The sequence below is a fragment of the Echiichthys vipera genome (assembly GCF_963691815.1).
Source record: "Echiichthys vipera genome assembly, chromosome: 13".
In the NCBI taxonomy this organism is placed as follows: Eukaryota; Metazoa; Chordata; class Actinopteri; order Perciformes; family Trachinidae; genus Echiichthys; species Echiichthys vipera.
In genome coordinates, this window is record NC_139838.1 from 1,326,391 (window position 1) to 1,347,749 (window position 21,359).

Below are 21,359 nucleotides of genomic sequence, written 5' to 3' on the forward strand. Positions count from 1 at the left end.
AACAGATGACTACTGCAGAGGTTGCCCATGTCTACCACACTGTAAAACATGGTTTAAGCTACAACTCAGCTGATTGTGCTCTGAAGCTAACTCTCAGAACAGGAAGCCGTCCTGTGGGAGGACGAAAGCTGAGGCAGTTGTCACAGATGTCCTGTCTCCAAAGGCAATGGAGGAGGTGATCAAAAAATTAAAAAGTGGTGGAAATCCTCTCCATTCCTCTCACACCGATGCCTGGAATAGAGGCAATCGAAAGATGTTTCCTTGGCCGTGCAGATTGTCACGCCAGAGAATGGGGTTGTCAACAAGCTAATAGATTTCACAGAAAATCCGGATGAGTCTGCAGAGGGAATAGTAAAAAAAATACACAGCTCTCTTGAAAACATCGGTCTATGCTAGATCATGTTTCTGCATTCAGTGCTGACAATTCAAATGTCAATTATGGCAGGCACAACTCGTCTTTACCAAATTGAGAGAGGCCAACAGTGGGATCCTTCGTGGCAAATGCCATGCACATATTGCCATAACATATTGAAAAAAGCCCTGGAAAACCTCTCAGTGGATGTGGAAAATATTGTACTCAAGATATTCGGTTTCTTTTCCACCTCTGCCAAAAGAAGAGAGTCCTGAAGGAGTTATGTTAATTATGTGATGTTGAATTCCATGAAATCCTGCCCCATGTGGTGCTGTCACTCAACCCTACTATCACCCACCTGTTGCAGAACTGGGTCCAGCTGAAGTCACATCTCATCAGCATTGGTGAGGAATGTCCAAGGCATCTAAAAGAATTGCTGCGGTTGACAGAAGATGCTGCTGTGGTTGAGGAAGAGGCAGACATTGTGGAATTGTATCTCTTCTTCTGTAAAAATGTCATGTCCCTGTTTGAAGAGGTGGTAAAAAAGCTGGAGAAGAATGTAACCACTTCACCTCTAATCCACCATGGACTCTTTCCTGAGAAGGCTAATTCAGAGAAGAGATGATAGGTTCTACGGTTCCTAACGAAACAAAAGCTCCAGCGTCTCTCGCCATCTGATGCTTATGTAATCAGGCAGGACTTTACTGCCTTCCTGAACCATGCCATCAGTTATGGCGGGAAGTGGTTTGACTACTCAGAGAAAAACTGGCTCTTCCACCTGATGAGTTTGAGAAGATCACTGAGCAGCTTCGCCTGGTTGGCAGCAGGTAAGAATGAAACAATTGCCAGTGTGGTGATAAACCAAGTTTTATTATTACTGATTGCTATAGACAAATAAATACAATTGATAGATATATATACAAATAACTACCTAATCACAAACTTACTTCAAAATATACACACACATATGCTATCTTTTATACAACATCATACAATTCAAACAGTTCAGATGGATGGATGAAAAATAAATAAATACATAAATAAATAAGTAAGTAAACTATACAGGTAGTTAAAATAGTATTCAAAATTATGAAATTTCTATATATGTACCACTGTTACTGTGTGTAACACTGTAACCTATGCACCAGTTATGACTCAGGTCATACAAATTTCATCTCTTTTGAAAGGCTGTACATCTCTATGGATGAGCTTTACGAAGAGTGTGTAACAGCAAACAGCTTTCTGGAGCACCTCACTACAGTACCTCAGGAGAAGGATAAGTGGCAGTCCAAGGGAACAGCAGAATAGTGGATGCATGTTCTTCAGGCTGCTGTCCTTTTCCAACATCCAGGCTGCTGTATCCTCTGTCCTCAGCATCCCGTCTTCCACTAGGTTTGTAGAGAGGATTTTCTCTTTAATGACGAATAAGTGGACTGTTCCACTGAATTAATTAAAGGAGAGATCATTGTCACTTTAAATGATGAAATGTCTTGCTCAGAGTTTTACTCTGTGGCACTGAGAGACAAACAGCTCCTTGCTGCAGCAAGAGCTCAGGCGAAGAACAGATGGAAAAAATGAATAGGCTGACTACAACTGTAGGCTACAGTCATGGCCTTTGAGGTACTAGTGTTTTTTGTTTACTAGTTTTACTCTGACTTTATATTTGCATTGTATGTTTGCACTTTTCTTATTGCATTATTTGTGCACTATGTTCTGCTTTGTATTGTTTTATATTAATTGATGCAGTTTTAAGTTAAACAGGACAGATATTTATTTTATTCTGTTTAATTTTGTTATTTTGTATTAAAAATAAATTGCTGATAATTAATTATTTTCACTCAAATATGCATCTAATTCAATTCAGGTTTGAGTCAAATAGTTAAAAAATTGCATCACATTTACAAAAAATGTCTAAAAAGATTCACTACGCCAGGACGGTGAAGGCAATTGGGCCGGCCGGCGAGTTGTCCCTTATTTTTTTTTCAGGAGTCTCTGTAGCTTACATAAATTAAACACTTTTATCAACCAAATCACGGATCAATATTCCCGAACACATTATCATCAAAAAGAGCGACAAACAGGACATGGAGTGAGAGAAGCCATTTTAATCAGACAAAACATTGAATACAGTGAAATGGATTTTGGTCTCACATCAGAAGAACTCAACGGAAATAATATGTTGCAATAAAACAAGACCCACTTTATCACTCCATCACAATCATCAGCATCTATTGTCCCCCTGGAATAAAACCCTCTGCAAACCTGTTCCAAGTGGTTTCCACCTCCAGTCACACCCTCATCATGGTAGAGTTCAATGCCAAACACGCTGACTTCTTTTGCAATAAAACAAACACAAGTGCAGAGTACTTAAACAGATCCTCCCTCATCAACACGAATGAACCCACTCACATATCTACACTAACTGGCAACTCATCCTGGACCTCATTATATGCTCCCCTGACCTGGCTTCAAAACTCCATAAGTTCTCCACCACCAACCACCTCTCCAGCGACCACCTACCTATCCTCACCACATTCTCCTTTTCAACTACTAGCCACCACAAGAAGAAACACAACTACAAAACAGCAGAATGGGAAAAAATTCAGATTAAACATCGAAGACAAACTGAAGAACATCACTCTCATCACCCCCCCTCAACACCTGGACCAACAAGCATCACTTCTCAGCCAAATTCTCACCAAAGGCAGACAAGAAACCATATCCCTACATTCTGCAAAAGCAAAACAGACTTTACCTGCTCACCTCCTCCAACTTATCAGACACAAAAGGAAACTGCAACAAGATTTCATTAGGTTCAGATCACCCCACATTAAAACAGAACTAAACAGACTGCAGAGCACTACCAAAACACAACTCACCCTCCACCGACAGAAACATGGAACACATTCTACCAGACTCGACCAAGACTCAAACCCCCGGATTTTCTGCAAAAAATAAAGAACCTAAAGGAGACCCAGAAACCAACAAAACACCACCACTCAAATCATCAGGAGCAATAATTAATAACACTGAAAAGGTCACACTCTTCCGTAATCACCTAGAAAACATTCACTCTTGCCCCACAGACCCACATTTTGAAGATGACTGGAAAGATCTGCTTGATAGTGAAATAGCAAAACACAACATCAGACAACCACCGGCAATTTCACTACAGAGCACCAACCCCTCACAAAACCAGTCACCATCCAGGTAATACAATTGCACATAAAGAAAATGAAAAACAAAGCACCAGGAGAAGATAATGTCAACACTACACTAATAAACAAGCACCAGCCACCTACTTTCATCACCTCGGACAGCTCTTCTCCACCTGCCTCTCCACTGGACATTTCCCCTCACCATGGAAGGTTGCATTAGTCATTATGATTCACAAACCCGGAAAAGATCCACACAACACCACAAGTTACTGCCCCATAAGCCTTCTCAGCCACATAGGGAAATTATTTGAAAGAATCCTCACCTCACGTCTCACCAGTCACATCAAATCAATGGGCGCCCTGGGAATACACCAAGCGGGTTTCAGGAAAGGGAGAGCCACCACAGACAACGCTCTCCAACTATCAGAAGACATCCACAGAAACTTCAACAAAAAAGAAAAAACCCTGGCAATATTATTCAACATCGAAAAAGCATTCAACAAAGTATGGCACAACGGACTCAAATACAGACTACTGGACACCAACCTCAAACTGCCACAACCCACCCTATCCATCATTTCAAGCTTTCTGGATAACCCTCAAATCAAAGTCAAAGTTGCTCCACCATCTCATCACCTTTCACCCCCCAAGCAGAAGTTCTACAGGGTGCAGTTCTGAGCCCACTTTTATTCCCCATATACATCTCTGATATCTACTACCCCCTAGCCACCATAGCCAAAGTCTCACAGTTTGCAGATGACCTCTGTTACTGGTCCAACTAAAAACGCCCAAACCTAGCAGCCAAGAAACTTCAAATGCATCACTTAAATAGAAACCTGGACAAACGTGGAGAATCAAACTGGACCCTGTCAAGACCTAATGCATCCTCTTCACCAAGAACCCACACCTGCAGACCAACAACATCAACCTGTCACTTAACAATCACAACATCAACATCAGCAAATAAGCAACATGACCTGGACCAAATGCATCAATAACCTGGAACAAAGAGCAAACAACAGACTCAACCCCCTCAAAGCCCTCTGTGGAAAACATGGCGCATCACCATCAACCATCATTAAAGTTTACCTGGCATACATCAGGCCACTCTTTGAATACTCTCCCAGAGGCGAATATGATTGGATCAAGTAGAGAGAACGGCCCCGGCGGAGAGGCTATGTCCATTTTTTATACAGTCTATGGTTTGAGCACGTTTTTAGACTAAAGTGTAACACCGCTGCAGCAGCAAAAGAGAGGGAGACGGCGTGGGAGAACATTGCATCTCGGGTCAATGTGTAAGTTTAATTGTAGTTGTAGCCAATGTAAAATGAACATAATTAGATAAGAGAAAGAAGAGAGAGTATTTATTTTCTTATTTTTATAAGTTTATATCAGCAAAGTTATAAATCTCCCATTGCATTTGAATGCACTGCCCTGTTCACATGATCCCACATGCGGTAGCTCCAACACCCAATCAGGGGTAACGTAGGCCACGTTCAGTTTGAGAGGTGAAGTTCCGGCGCGTCGCTCTTCCGGTCCTTTTTCATCTCAGCCATGGTAGTGAGGGCAGCTACCTGCTTAGCAGACAGAGAAAAGAGGAGAGAACCCCAAGTTAACTATCAAAAGAGGAAAAGTAAGCCAGCGCACTTAACCACTGGGAGTTCGGAGCCGAATGACTACACGAAGGAGACGAGTCATTTATCTGGGGAAAAAAAACTTTTAGCACTTAGTGTCCTCGTCCGTGCTAATGCTAGCTCTGTGTCTAACAGGATAACCACTTACCTTCCATCCGGAGAGCCGACGAGCACTCCGACATTGGCGTACTCGGCTTTGAACTACAGCGCAACGGTGAGAAACATGTCTCTTTAGCCGCTCTGATGCTATCTCTCTGTTGATTCTCTGTGTGCTGAAAGAGGGCAGTGGTGGTAGGTACTAAAGGCTATGAGAGTGAACTGAAGTGAATAATGGTGCAATATTTTGAACATGTGTGTATTGTATCTAATATTTTATGCTGATGTATAAATGCAAATGGGAGGATTGTTTTATTTTTCAAATGCCAATTTAAAGGGAAAGGAAATCATTTGATAAATCACATGAGAGTAAAATATTTTTTTTATTTTGTAATATGCAAACTACTGAAGGGATTTACTGTATTTCATTTCAATGTGAGTCTGAAGTTACTAATAGGGTAATTTTTGGTGCAATTCCTCTCGCTTAAATAGGCCTATAGTGTTGGAGTAATAAAGTACACGTCTTTGATACCTCTAAATCTCAATATGTGTATTTTCCATGTTATTGCACATGATTTTGATATGGTTGTGATATATGTGTATTATTTGAGATAATGTTCACATGAACAGATAAATATGTGAACAATTGAATGGTTACTTCTTATATCTGATACGCTTGATTGTTATTGTTAATATCTGTATAACTAAAAACAGATGCTTTGAGATTTGATAAGATTCAAGATTGACATATGAGGTTTGATGCAATATATTGATTTTTGACATTTAAACCTTTAATGTTTAGGGCTTGACACTAAGGTTTCAAAAGCACTTGCCCATCGAGCTAGTACAGGTCATGTTCTACTTGCCCGAATGTCATGTTCACTTGCCCGAATAAAAACAAAAGCCTGTCTAACAATGAGTATAATTTTATTATACCTTTTATAAAGCGATGTCTCTTAGGGCGACTGTTGATCAGTGGAAGAAGTGGGTGGTCCTCAATTCGAGAAATCGGCGGTTCGATCCCCACCTCCTCCGGTCCACATGTCGAAGTGTCCTTGGGCAAAACACTGAACCCCGAATTGCTGCTTGTGCTGCGCATGGGTGCGTGAATGTGGTGTGAATGATTAGATTAGATGGTATGTAGATGTCCACTGCCATCAGTGTGAATGTCTGTGTGAATGGGTGAATGTGACAAACACTGTGAAAGCGTCTTGAGACCATATAAAACCAACATGTACTGCAAACTTTGCACAGGAAAACACCATCTTCTGATTTATGCTGCACCCATGGAAGTTCCACGTTCAAGTCATCAACAGGTTTACGCATTCATGCTTGGTCCTGCTTTTGTCAGGCACCTGGTCTGGTTTTGGGGGGCTCAGATAAATGTTAGCTTCAGCACTCTTAAAACAAACATGTTATATGTCACATCATGCCAAAAAGTGATTTAGTCCACCGACGCAGCCTGTTAAACGTGTATCGCGTGTACTGCTTATCTGGCTTATAATATGCAAACATACATAACTATATGTCCGTGGTTATGGCAAAGAAATGTCTTTTTTTTTAAACTTCAGTGTTTCTTTTAACGGAATAATCACAATCGTGTTTGCAGTTTATAGCGTGATCATCAGGCTGACATTTATGTGATTAAGACATCTATTTTACTTGTATATATTTATGTGGGACACATTAAAGCCACCCAGTCCCTTTGATTGGCAGAAATACTTTTTTATTTGACTGGTATTGGGGCTGCCACGATGTCTCTCTGAAACGGGCCTGTTTGGAAGTTACACCCTCCAATCCATCAGTTTGGGCTACAAGGAGGAAAAGACCAGACTCATTCTATGGTTAAGAGACCAGCTACCAGGCTGCAAGGAATGCAAACATCAAGATTCCAACAGGCCGGAAGTGGAATGCCGAAACTGAGGTCGACAGAGTCATCACTCCATCGGCCCTCTAAGGCAAAATCCCTTACGGTACCAGCAGAGGAGGGGATCAAGGCCGCCTATGAACAAAAAAAAGGCCAAGTGCTCAGAGTTGAGTGCCAGATGGCTGGCTTGAAGATCGCCATCTATCCAGTGGAAGTTGGATGCCAAGGCTACGTGGGGCAGTCAACCACACGCCTTCCGAGGGACGCAGGACTGACAGGAGGGATCCTGAAGAAGGCAACCAAAGAGCTGGCAGAGGAAGCTGAGAAAGGAAGCTTTTTGCTCTGGTTAAGGAGGAAGGACAAGTGCAGGTGAACGAACAACTAACCCCAAAAACAGCCGCAGGGGGGGACACCTATCAGCTGCAGGGGGTGGCAGGGAGACGTCCCTGTCACTGCTCCGCCACCAGGAGACGTTCCAGGACTAAAGGAGCGAAACGTTGGCACCACGACCATGACAGACCTTTTCTTTTGCTTTATCAACGTATTTGTTTGGACACTCTTTAACCAGGCCAGGTGCCTGACAAAAAGAGAGACTAACAATACTTCAGCTGGACCAGTAATGCTATTACTTAACACATTTAACAAGACAGATCAATAGGGATGTAACTTTACCTAAGTATATTGAATTAAATACAACTAAGACTTGGCCTGTGTTCCTAGTTTGTGAATTACATTTTTTTAAGTTATATCAGAATATGTATATTTTCAAAAGTTGAGATCTCTGCACACTCACAAATGAGTGTGTTTACATGGACATGAATATCCAGTTTATGAGGCTTATGACCATATTCAGGATACAGTGTTTACATGAGCAAAGAGAACTGAGGTTATTCATATTCCCGTACTCATGATGAATACCATTGTGTTAGCAGAGACGCTGTTTACAGACACAAATCGGCTTCAGGAAATATGAAACATTTACTAAAACGTAACAACTCAACGGCTAATTTCTTCTCCTTTTTAAGACACAAGTGCTTTTATAAAATGTAATATGCCTAGACCTATATAATTTTAAATCTATTCATAAAAATATTTATTTCCCTTTCATGACTTTTTTTACTTTTGTCCCAACCGATTCTGATGGTGCTATCTGCCTGGTGGAGCCCCCTCACGCCACAACAGACCTTGTAACTGTAAGTAGGCAATACTCCAAAGATTTTGCCTATAGAGGTAACATCTTGATATGTTACTGATACTTCTCTTTCCATTTCCATTACTTAATTTTCTGGTGGAATATAGAGTGACATTTAGCCTACACTGAAGTATTAACACATTCTCATCCTTTTTGAACAGGGTATGGCTGGGCTTTTCTCCGTGTTCTCCGGTTTCCTCTGTCAATCCAAAAGACATGCACGTGTTAGGTTAATTGATGACTCTAAAATTGCCCGTAGGTGTGAATGGTTGTCTGTCTCTGTGCGTCTCTATGTGCCCTGTGATACACTGGTGTCCTTTCCAGGGCGTACCCCGCCTCACACTTGATGTCAGCTGGGATCAGCTCCAGCCCCCCGTGACCCTGAAAGGGACAAGCGGTTGAAGATGAATGAATGAATGGCTGGGCAGCAGCAGGAGGGTCCCTCAACTTCCACTGCACAGATTGATACAGTGAAGTGGATGTTCAGTAAACAACATTCTGTGGAATTTATGTGCAACTATATAATATCCTCCTTGTATGTATTCCCAGTTACCAGTCAAAGACTTTTACAAAATTCACCTGCTGAATTTTTTTTTAACTGACAAAGAAATGCAGTACTTGGACACACAGATTAGGAGGGTAGACTTAGAAATTGAAATATTGGAGCACAAGTTAGACGTAGGTGCATAGTCACAGGTGAATGATGTTATTTATGTTTGGAATTGTAACTAAACTAGCTCTTGTATTTGCAGGAAATAAAGAAGACCAAATGAAATGTGTATTATGTCTTTATTTGACTGCTGTGGTGGTAGTGGTGGTGATGATGGTGGTGACTCAATCACTAAAGTGATGATGGCATATGGTGTCTCTGACTGCTCTGCCATCCAGCAGAGCTGACAGGTGGATGGGGTCATCATCAGGGTCTTCAATTTGAAGGGCAGGGTGTTGCTCTCCTCCCCTGAGTTGATGTAGGCGCTGGAAACGGGCTTTCAGCAGGCCTATGGTCATTTCAACCCGGGCTCTCTTCCTGCAGTTAGTTCTGTTGGGGGCCTGGCTTTGGCCATCAAACTCTCCTGTAATGTATAGTGGATACATTAGAGTATATAAAAAGGAGAGAGACAAGTGAATTATACAGTATTGTGCAAATCTTTAGGCTGCTTACCACGTTGCAGTCTGTTGCTGAAGTTAGACTCCCGATAAATCCTTGAGTCATGAACAGACCAAGGCCACTTGGCCTCCACATTGGAAATGATGGATGCAGCATCACATACAATCTTGACAGTGAAGAGAATGACAGATGTTGAACTATGATGCAGTCTTTAACATTTAGAAACAGTAGTTAATCCACATGTACCTGCACATTTATGCTGTGAATGGACATCCTTTTCACATAATCTGCTTCAGTATGTGATGGAGCCGTGATGAGGATGCGTGTGCCATCTATGCAGCCAATCACAATGGGAAATCCTGATAATGATTAAAATGAATAATCTCAGTCTGAGGTTGCAGCACTTGTCATTGGACATTGTCAACAGAATATTATTTAATATTAATTGAATGGATCTCTGACCGCTCTGCGTACTGTTGCCTTACTCAAGTGCTCTGCATCTCCGACGTTGTATAAAAAGCTCCCATTTGTGAAAAAAAATGCAGCGCAACACAAGTTGTCTGCTGTGCTGTGAGAGCATGACTTTGGTTGGTAATGTTGGAAATGTAAAGGCGGATTAGGTTGTGTATGTAAATGATGGACTGTGACGTGAAACGGTACCGCTCAAAAAGATAATTGTCTGGAAATGCAAGAACATCTATAGTCTGATAATCATCTCCTGATGAATATTTAACCTGCGCAGTAATGCTGCACCTTCATCCACGGGATCATTTTCAAACGGACATGCCATGCTAGTGAAAATATTCGCCACCTAATATAACTTCTAATGTAGGCCAACTGACTTATTTTGGCAAGGATTTTCTCAGAAAACAGACGGAACTATAGCAGAACTATACTACGTCAAAACTCGCCTGCCGACTGAATGAATGAGGAAATCAATTACCGTGTGTGGCTGAAAGAGGGCGGAGACAGAGAGAAATTGGAGGTTTGCTGAGAAAAACCTGGTCCCAACCTTTGTGAAGTTTCCCTCATTTCAGGCTTAACATACTCAGAGTTTTCACTAAACCTGCTTTGTGAAACAGACCCCATGTCACTTCAAGTTGACCAAACAAACATATTTCTATTCAACAATTCTATTCCAGATGATCAGGGAAACTGTGACAATGTATGAACAACTCCAGTCTGTTTGGACATTATGTCCATGGTGGCTATGGACACTGGGTATTCAGCACATCTGGGCATGCATGGACATTCATATGCTACCTTTTTTTATTTTATCTTATGTTTGTTTTCGTATAGAGGCTACATGTTCTAAAAGTTTGATAACTGTCATTAAATGCTTTCATCTAATTAGCCTGTAATGAGACGTTGTTTCAAGTTACAATGGAAAGTATGGAAAATTACTTACTATTGAACTAATAAATCAATGCATGGCTTAAACTGTAAGGATTTTTAAATACTATTGCATGTGTTACATAATGATTTGTTTCCTTTATGACCACAGCAGCAGAAGATGGCCCTAATGCGGAATAACTCAGCCTTGCAGAATGTCACGCTGCGCACAAAAAGTAGGAGCTTTCTCCTTACTCAATCAGTTCTCTTTTTGCCATTTCTATTTTTACTGTTCTTCGTCTCTCTCTCTGCTTCTCTCTCATCTTCCTCAAAATGTTGTTCCCTTCTTCATTGTCAAACTCCTCTTTGCCTCCTCTTACATCTCTCTCTGTTGTCACTCTCCCTCATGTAGTTCTCCCTCCTCTGCCTGCAACCTTTTTTTTTGTTCCATAGCTCCAGGAATGCGTGAGCGTCCAAGTTCAGCCATTTACCCTTCCGAAAGCTTCCGACATTCCCTGTTGGGATCCCGGCGTGGTCGTTCCGGTCTATCCCTATCCAAGAGTGTCTCCACCAACAACATTGCAGGGTGAGCCTAAACTTTATTGGTCCACTACAATACATCGTAAGACACACTTCTTAACCCTTACTATGAGACAAGCAGCTTCCCAGGGCTATGGTCTAGCCTGCCCCAACTGTAGGTCTTGTGCACAAGGACAGTAAATGTGGATCTTGATCAGAATTGGCTCAATACATCCTTAGTTTCATTTTGATTTTAGGACGTACAGTAGTTTATTGTTGTCAGTATGTCACACCTGTGCATATACAGGCACAGTATTCTGGAAATAAGTCTAACCCTAGTTTGAATGATATAATGGTATGCTGTTTGCATTAAACAAGTATGCTGGATATTCATATCCTATATACCTGATTCATATTCAGTGTGATGGGCAAAGGAACCATGGGTTCACAAGGTGGCAACCAGCAATTTCAGTGGTTCTTACAATGATATGACACCCGACTGTCAGCCTTGAGAAGGATGTTCCGGTACAAATATGTAAAGTCTATAGATTCCTTTCAGCATGTGTGTGTGGAGCAGTGGCTTTGTTTAACAACAAGATGCTTATATTTGACAGGTGACAGACAGAATTTAGCACAATCTCTGCTCACTCCATTCACTCCGCTCATTGGTCAGATGTGTTTGGGGCGGGTGTAAGCAAAGAAATACAGGAAGAAGGTCCTGTGTTCTGGACCAGTGTATATTTCTTACAGTCTCTTGCATGACCATGGTCAGACCAGCTCATTTCATTGAAGACGTGTTCCATACATTGCTCCTGAGTGACATTACTACATCTGCTCTGCCTGTCTGTCTCCAACTTTAGCAGCGACTGGTTTGACCATGGAGGTGTGAGTGAGGGCTAGCTTGCCAGCAGTATATCTCATAAAAACATAGCAGTGCAGTTCCAAGTCTAGGTTTTATTACTAAAGTTTGCATGCCAAATTGCAGATGGCAAAGCAGACCTCAGTACAGGAGCCGTTTAGCTAAAACTTATTACATAGGACACCTGGCATTTGTATTGGATCGAGGTCACAACATGTTCTCATTTGTAATCAGAGATGCACCTAGAGTAGGTCAAGACCACACTCTATGACTTATTTGACTTATACAATGAAACACAGAACGTAAAGAAAATACTGAAGCAAGCAATAGAAATTATTTTAACATTTAGTTGTAACTAAACACTCCATGACACTTCCTTTATCTAGGTATCTGGGGGAAGAAGAAGCACAGTCTCTGTAACAGGCCTAAGAAAGAGTGTAGTTTCTCCTGGTTTGATGACTTTTACTTCGACCTGGCGCATCATCCCGTCTTTGCTAGGGAAGGTCTGTGTTACCATTCCAAGAGGCCATTATTTTCTCAGTACCTGGCTTTTCTTGAGGAGAACAACACTTCCTGGCTTAATATTTGGATGAATGGACTGCCACTTCTTGCATGCTTGTAGCAGGAATTTCTTCCCCCATCTGTCCCAGAAGGTGTTGGACAGGTGCTAAACTTGCCGCCACTGACGCTCAAAAAGGTCTGAAGCTCCAAACTCTCCTGCAGGTGCAGGAACAATGTCCACCATTTTTGTGAGAAAAGTAGCTGGTGTGAGTAGAAACAAGTCATTAGGGTCGGTTGTCACAGGAACCGGAGGCCTGGCGTTGATAATGGCTGACACTTCTGCCATGATGTCACAAGCACTTCTAGGGTAAGTTTCGCTTTCAGTTGGAGAAACATGGAATACAGAATTCTCCTGGCAAGAAAAACATTCTTTCCCATGTGCTACTGAAATGGGTACTGGACTGGTCTGACAGGTAAGTCTTCACAGTTTTGCTATCAATGTTAGAAGGTATCTTCAAGTCCTTACAGGCATCAACGAAGTTAGTGCCACGGTCCGAGTGAATATGTTTGACTGGCCCACACACGCTAATAAAACGCCTTAGTGCATTGATGAAGCTGTATGTGTAGAGGGATTTTATCACTTCAATATGAACAGCTATGGTGCTCATACTTTTGTAAAGGGGAATGTCTGTTGAAAGACGATCCACAAAGCACATGTAGACTGGATGGGCATACTCCCAGGCCCCCTCCAGGATCCTTGCGAGAGTGAAGAGCTGGTTCGTTGCTCCACGTCTGGGACGGAATCCGCATTGTTCCTATTCAATCTGAGGTTCGACTATAGGACGAACCCTCCATTCCAGCAACTTGGAGTAGACTTTACCAGGGAGGCTGAGTAGTGTGATACCCCTGTAACTGGCACACACCCTCTGGTCCCCCTTTTTAAATAGGGGAACAACCACCCCGGTCTGCCACTCCCTTGGCACTGTCCCAGACTTCTACGCAATGTTGAAGAGATGTGTCAGCCAAGACAGCCCCTCCAAACCCAAAGCTTTCAGCATTTCTGGACGAATCTCATCAATCCCAGGGGTTTTGCCACTATGTAGTTGTTTGACTACCTCAGTGACTTCCGCCAGAGATATTGACAATGATTCCCCATCAGCCTCCAGCTATGCCTCTACAAAAGAGGGCATGTTAGTCGGATTAAGGAGTTCCTCAAAGTGCTCCTTCCACCGCCGAATTACCTCATCAGCTGAGGTCACCAGCGTCCCATCCTTACTGTAAACAGCTTAGACGGGTGCCCGTTTCCCCCTCCTGAGATGTCGAATGGTTTTCAAGAAGCACCTTGGTGCCGCCCGAAAGTCCTTCTCCAAGACTTCTCCGAACTCCTCCCACACCCGCTGCTTTGCCTCTGCACCCCATCTGGCCAGTCGGTACCTTGCAACTGCCTCCGGAGTCTTCTGGGATAACATATCCTGGAAGGCCTCCTTCTTCAGTCGGACAGCTTCCCTGACCACCGGTGTCCACCACGGTGTTCAAGCGTTACCCCCCTTGAGGCACCTAAGACCTTGAGGTCACAGCTCACCACTGCAGCTTCAGCAATGGAAGCTTTGAACATTGCCCACTCTGGTTCAATGCCCCCAACCTCCACAGGGATGCATATGACTGGGTCCCTCGGGAGATACTGTGGGAGGTGCTGCAGGAGTATGGGGTGAGGGAGTCACTTCTGTGGGCCATCCAATCTCTGTACAACCAAAGCGAGAGCTGTGTCTGGATCCTCGGCAGTAAGTCGGATTCGTTCCCGGTGGGGGTTGGCCTCCGCCAAGGGTGCGCTTTGTCACCAATCCTGTTTGTGATTTTCATGGACAGGATATCGAGGCGTAGTCGTGATGGGAAGGGGTTGCAGTTCAGTGGGCTGAGGATCTTGTCTCTGATTTTTGCAGATTATGTGGTCCTGATGGCATCGTTGGTCAGTGACCTTCAACACTCACTGGATCGGTTCGCAGCCGAGTGTAAAACGGCTGGGATGAGGATCAGCACCTCTAAATCTGAGGCCATGGCTCTCAGCAAGAAACCGGTGGATTGCTTACTCCAGGTAGGGAATGAGTCCTTACCCCAAGTGAAGGAATTGAAGTACTTTGGGATCATGTTCACGAGTAAGGGGATGATGGAGCGTGAGTTTGGCCGGAGAATCAGAGCAGCAGGGGCGGTGTTGCAGTCGCTCTACCGCACCATTGTGACGAAAAGAGAGCTGAGCCGGAAGGCAAAGCTCTTGATCTACCGGTCAATCTCGTTCCTACCCTCACCTATGGTCATGAAAGCGTCGCGGGTACAAGCGGCCGAGATGGGTTTTCTCAGGAGGGTGGCTGGAGTCTCCCTCAGAGAAAGGGTGAGAAGTTCAGCCATCTGTGAGGGACTCGGAGTAGAGCCGCTGCTCCTTTGCGTTGAAAGGAGCCAGTTGAGGTGGGCCAGGCATCCAGTAAGGATGCCCACTGGGCGCCTCCCTAGGGAGGTGTTCCAGGCACGTTCAGCTGGGAGGAGGCCTCGGGAAGACCCAGGACTAGGTGGAGAGATTATATCTCCACACTGGCCTGGGAACGCCTTGGGATTCCCCAGTTAGAGCTGGTTAATGTGGCCCGGGAAAGCGAAGTTTGGGGTCCCCTGCTAAAGATGCTTCCCCCGAAACCCGACCCCGGATAAGCGGTTGAAGATGAGATGAGATTAGATATTGCACATTAATGAGCATACATAGATGTATGTATGAATGCATACATATACATACACATGCTTTCGTTCCTGCCTATACTGTCTCTCAACAGCTGTCCCGCCACTTACCAATGTACATGTGTTTGTGTTGTAGGACCCTGAATGATGAATCTCCCCTGAGGCTGCGCAGGATCCTTTCCCAATCCACAGACTCCCTCAGCTTCAGGACCAGAGCTATGTCAGTGGAGTCTCTCAATGATGACGGTATGAGAACATTCAAACTATATTTCATAGTAAATTGGCTGGGAAATCTGGAGACACTGGGTAGAGGGGATGGCTCATTGGTGACGTGTTAGTCTTGCTGTGCCAGACCAAACTCCAGCACTTGAGTATGCAAAATATGTAGCGGAGGGTCGGATATCCCGCCACGTGCCGGATGTCAGGCTTTATCCCTGCACCATCGAGTAAGACATACTAGTAATGTGTATAGGGCAGCAGCAGGATAGTGTAAGACTTCTGCTTAGCAGCTGAGTTGACGGTATTTGAATAATTATCTGTACAGCTCCACATTTAAATTACTTACGATATGTCCACACGATCGAAAACGACCCTTTTTTCTTCATCCTTCTTAAAAAGTTTTCCGTCCACACAGACTCGGCTCAAGAAATACTCTGATGCACGAATCACTCTGTAGTTAGTGTCCTTAAGGAGCAGCAGCTGCTGATGTGAGCCCTTCCCCATCCCAAAGCACTCACAGGTGGGCAACGTCTCGCTACTTTTTGTGACCTCCTTGGAAACTTTATTTATAAAAAGGTACTAGCAACCATTTTAGTGACTTATTCAGAGCATCAGGAAAAAGGGAGAAATCTGTGGTCTTCCTAATTCATTCCAATGCATGTTGCTCAGAGTACGGTTCGGTCTATGGGTCCGTGTCTCCCCTCTCTCGCAGCAGCACTGTTGTTGTTATGTGACAGGGTTAGAGGCCGGAGGTGGGGCGATGACTGCAGCGTTAACAAAGTATGCAGTTTCACCGTCCAGACGACAACGTCACGGGGGTCGTTGCCAAATCTTGCCACTCTGGGATCGGGTTACAAAAAAAACGTTTTCAAAACAATACTACAGTTGTGCGGTTACAGAAAAACACGTCTTTGTGGTGTGAAAGAAATTCTCTGGAGTCTTCAGTGTTTCTCAAATCATATCTTTACTAAATACTGCTGCAGACAGGAGAGATCAGACCAACAGCCGGGTCTCTATCATCTCTCCCTATCCCCAAATTTCTTCAACAGATATACAAGTCAGATCAAAGCCTCTTACAAACACAATGACATTAGAATTAACAAAAACACACTACCCCATGTTTATGGCCCCTGTTGAAGTTATCAGTATTTACGACCCCCCTTTTGTCACCATTTGCAATCCCCATGTGACTCCTATCCACAATCCCCCCAGCAGTCATTCTCAGCTTGACTGTTATGCTAATCAAGGATTTACAATCATAGATGAATAAGGTAGGTCATCTTTGGTTATTTCTCACAGTAGACAGGCCCTTAGTAAATGGTTGACATGCAGGGATTAGTGCCACAGAAAAAGTGAGAGTAAGAGTAAGATGCACTGCATGAAAACCCAGACGATTGGGCCCGTGAATTCCCGATTATTCCCACAAACGGCCGTCGTTAGAGTGGCAGTCGTTGGTTGGGAAGTTGGTTTCGACTTCGTTAGTGCTCTATTGAGTCTTAACGACCGTCGTTGGAGTCACAGGAGGCCTATTGTGAACAGTTGTTCTTTGAGGTTAGATTGTTGAATCTCCTGGGAAGGAATGAAAGGGCAGCATTGTAAATTGGAGATAAGTGGTGTCTCAGCCCACCTCCTCTGTTTAGCGATGGTTTTTACTTTTACATAGATGGCTTCTTTTACTCCTCTTTCAAACCATCTGTCCTCTCTGTCCAAGATTTGGACATTGTTGTCATCAAAGGAATGGGCTTTCTCCTTGAGGTGTAAGTGGACAGCAGAGTCCAGGCCTGAGGAGTAAGCTCTCCTGTGTTGGGCCATGCGTTTATGCAGTGGTTGTTTTGTTTCTCCAATGTAGAGATCTTTGCATTCCTCGTTGCATTGGACAGCATAAACCAGATTGATTTTGTGGATGTGTGGTGTTCTGTCCTTGGGATGTACTAGTCTCTGTCTGAGTGTGTTACCGGGTTTGAAATACACAGGGATGCAGTGTTTGTTGAAGATCCTCCTGAGTTTCTCTGATACCCCAGCCACATACGGGATAACTATGTTGTTTCTCTTGTTTTCTTTTTCTTTCTCAACCACTTTGGTTTTCATTCAATTTATTCAGAGTTTCATTCAATATATACAGAGTTTCATTCAGTAGATACAAATATTAATTTATTTAACGGCATGCCATATATATGTTAAAAATGTTTCTCTAAAATCAGTATCTATATCAAAAGACCCATATTGGTCCGACCCTAGTTTACATCTTCAGTCAACTTTGTTGAGTGGGCCGATTCTCCAGTATGGACCCATGCAGGCAAAACAGCAAGATTTCTGGTTTTGAGAGTTTGGACATTGGTTGTTAATGAGTGGAATCGGTTAATGTGTGGCATGCAGTTTTGGCCAAATTGTTGCTCCGCATACACTATACTGTAGGAGCAAAGATCACAAAAAGACCAAGTTATGGGAAGTGACAAAGGTCAAAGTAAATACCATATTCTAAGTATGCTCCATTATAGTTAGGTCCTGAATTCGCATTGGGACTTAAAAACACACAGCAAAGTGTACAAGTATCAAAAGTACCTTTCAGTGTTAATATCAAGATATATCCTATTACTGTATATTATTACTACTGAATAAGCACGTTAATGTATTTTTTTGCTTTACTGCATGAATGTTTTAGACAGACATGTAGTGAGGTGGAAGGGCTTTAATACTTGAGTTAATACATTTGTCTCTGTACCCCTGCTAGCTAAAATATCAATCAAACATAATCACTGGCCTACCCAAGCAGTGTGGGAGACATAAGGAGCATTTTGATGCATTTCTAAAGGTACATGTTGATTCTTTCATTAGTAAAAGTATTATTAATAAACTTAATATTCAGTTTAACATGATTTATTGTAATTTCACATGGTTTTACAGCGTGATCTGGTGACCTTGGTTATTCTTCAACCAGCTATCTTAACAAGGGAAAGATCAAGTTGATTTTTCACTCTATTGTAGCCTGGAAATCCAGACCCACATCTACAGATGTTCCTCCTTTCATCCAACCACCTGCACTTGGGGGACTGCACCTGTTAACCTTAGACACTAGGGGGCAGCACCTGAAATCTGTTGACAGGATTGAAGGAAAATACACCCTCCGGGTGGGATGCATTGACAGAGTGGCGCTGTCTGTATTTCTGCATGTTGACTCCACAGGAAATAAGCAGCTGAGGGAGTAATGTGACACTGACAGCAAAGAGGCTGTAAACAATAACCAAAATCTGAGATAACCATGTCTTGCCATGTTTCTGGTGACTCAAACTCACAGCACTTGATGTTGACCGGTGAATTGATATTCATCTTATTTATTCAGCCGATTCTCCGCTGTGGAGCCGAATCAAGGGTAATACAAGAATTTCATCATTGTTTACATGTGTTAGTCTATTTGTCGACACAAAATGGGCACCTCAGCTAGCGATTAAGTGGCAGTGAGTATATTTATATCCATTAGCTCAGCTGCTTTTCTTTATACAATATGGTATATTTGTTATGCTAGCTGGTTTTGACCCAAAAGCAGACCAGGTGAGAAGCAGATTGAATGATCGGGTTTATTTTCAGTTAGTCCAGAAGAGTCAAAGCTCCGAAGACACAAAATCCAACTTAAAGTTTTTAAATAAACAAAGTCCAACAAGTGTCCAGGGAACAGAGGCAGAGCAATCCACAGAGCAATCAGGTAACAAAGGATAAACCTCTTTCCGGCAGTGCAAAAAATCTAAACTAACAGAGTGAATCCAATACAGGCAGAGTGAATCCAAAAAAAGGCAGAGTGAATCCAAAACAGGCAGAGTAATCCGAACAACGACAGAGAAAATCCAAGACAGGCAGTGTGGCACACAATCTTGCAAAACAATCTGACAAAGGACACTGAGAAGGCTGAACTTAAATAGGGAGACAGAGACCAATCATTGGCCAGGAGAAAACAAGGTAACAAGCAAACTAATTGGCAGAACAGGTGTGGACAATAAGTGGTGGAAAAACAGGGGGAGTGGCGTCACAGCCACAAACACAAAAGCACATGGTCTGCAAACAAAGGCATGGCCAACAGTACACAAAAAGACCAGCAGAGTGCACCGGACCCAAAACCCTGACACTACCCCCCCTCAACGAACGCCTCCGGGCGTCCCTTTGCGTTGGGCGGGTTGCCGACTGCAAAAGTCTCTTATCAGTGTCGGGTCCAGGATGCTGGGACCCAGCACCTCTCCTCGGGACCATAGCCCTCCCAGTCCACGAGGTACTGGAGTCCTCGGCCCCAACGCCTGACGTCGAGAAGCTTGCGTACCGTGTACACTTCAGAACCGTCAACAAGCCGTGGGGGCGGGGGAGGGTCGGGCTCAGGGTGCAAGGGACTGGTGATGAATGGCTTGATTTTGGAGACGTTGAAGGTGGGGTGAACACGGCGAAGGGGAGCGGGGATCTCGAGGCGGACAGCAGTGGGGCTAAGGATTTTAGAAAAGGGGAAGGGCCCGATGAAACGGGAGGTCATTTTGCGGGACTCCGTTTTCAGGGGAAGGTCCCGGGTTGAAAGCCATACCCGCTGGCCCTGGCGATAGCGTGGAGCTTGGGTGCGGTGCTTGTCAGCCTGGGCCTTCATCTTGATCGAGGTACGAAGAAGGGTTGCCCGGGTGCGCCTCCACGTTCGACGGCAGCGGAGGATGAAGGATTCAGCAGAGGGAGACCCCATGTCCAACTCCTGGTCTGGGAAGAGAGGTGGTTGGTAGCCCAAGGAGCACTCGAAAGGGGACCGGTCAGTGGAGGAGGAGATACGGGAGTTGATGGCGTACTCCGCCCAAGGTAACTGCCGGCTCCAGGATGTCGGGTTCTGGGAGGCCACGCAGCGAAGAACCATCTCCAGTTGCTGGTTAGACCTCTCCGTCTGGCTGTTGGTTTGTGGATGAAACCCAGAAGATAAGCAAACAGATGCTCCGAGGAGCTTACAAAAGGCTTTCCAGAAACTGGACGTAAACTGCGGACCTCTGTCCGATACCACCTCCAGGGGCAACCCGTGCAGTTTGAACACATGCTGAATCATTATATTGGCCGTTTCACTGGCAGACGGAAGACTGGATAAGGGAATAAAGTGTACTGACTTGGAGAAGCGGTCAATGACTGTGAGAACAGTGGTGTTGCCATCAGAGGGAGGTAGACCAGTGACAAATTTAAGGGAGATGTGAGACCAGGGTCTTCTTGGGACTGGCAGGGGTTTCAGGAAGCCAGCAGGGGGTTGTGTTGAGGTCTTGTTCCGGGCACCGACAGGGCAGGCAGCGACAAAGTCGCGGACATCCTTACTCATCGTAGGCCACCAGAAGCGCCGACTGATGAAGGCTTGAGTTCTTTTAGACCCTGGATGACAGGACAGCCCAGACGAATGACCCCACTGCAGAACCTGAGAACGAACAGAACTTGGGACAAAGAGGCGGTTAGTGGGGCACTGGCTGGGCCCTGCTTCCCTAGCTTGGGCTGCAGCCACAACAGATTCGATCTCAAAATGTGCTGCCTGGACAAAGCAGTGGGCAGGCAGGATGGGATCTGGTTCTTGGATCTCGTCACAGGAGCTGAACTGTCGGGAGAGGGCATCAGGTTTCACGTTCTTGTGGCCTGGACGATAGGACAGAGTAAAATTGAACCTAGAGAAGAACATGGACCAACGAGCTTGCCGAGGACTAACCCTTTTAGCAGAGCGGATATATTCAAGGTTCTTATGGTCGGTCCAGACAAGAAATGGCACGGTGGCCCCCTCCAACCAGTGTTTCTACTCCTCCAGGGCCATCTTCACT

The 21,359-nt window shown here is 44.1% G+C and overlaps 1 protein-coding gene across 2 annotated transcripts in view; it reads left to right on the plus strand.

The window, feature by feature from the left end:
- arhgef2a (Rho guanine nucleotide exchange factor (GEF) 2a) overlaps positions 1–21,359 on the plus strand; it is a 159,131-nt gene that overhangs the window by 38,329 nt on the left and 99,443 nt on the right. For both annotated transcript variants that reach the window (XM_083925466.1, XM_083925467.1), the window contains 3 exons: positions 10,912–10,975; positions 11,193–11,325; positions 15,476–15,585. In XM_083925466.1, coding sequence (XP_083781592.1) covers positions 10,912–10,975; positions 11,193–11,325; positions 15,476–15,585 — 307 coding nt within the window. The remainder of the gene's footprint in view (positions 1–10,911; positions 10,976–11,192; positions 11,326–15,475; positions 15,586–21,359) is intronic.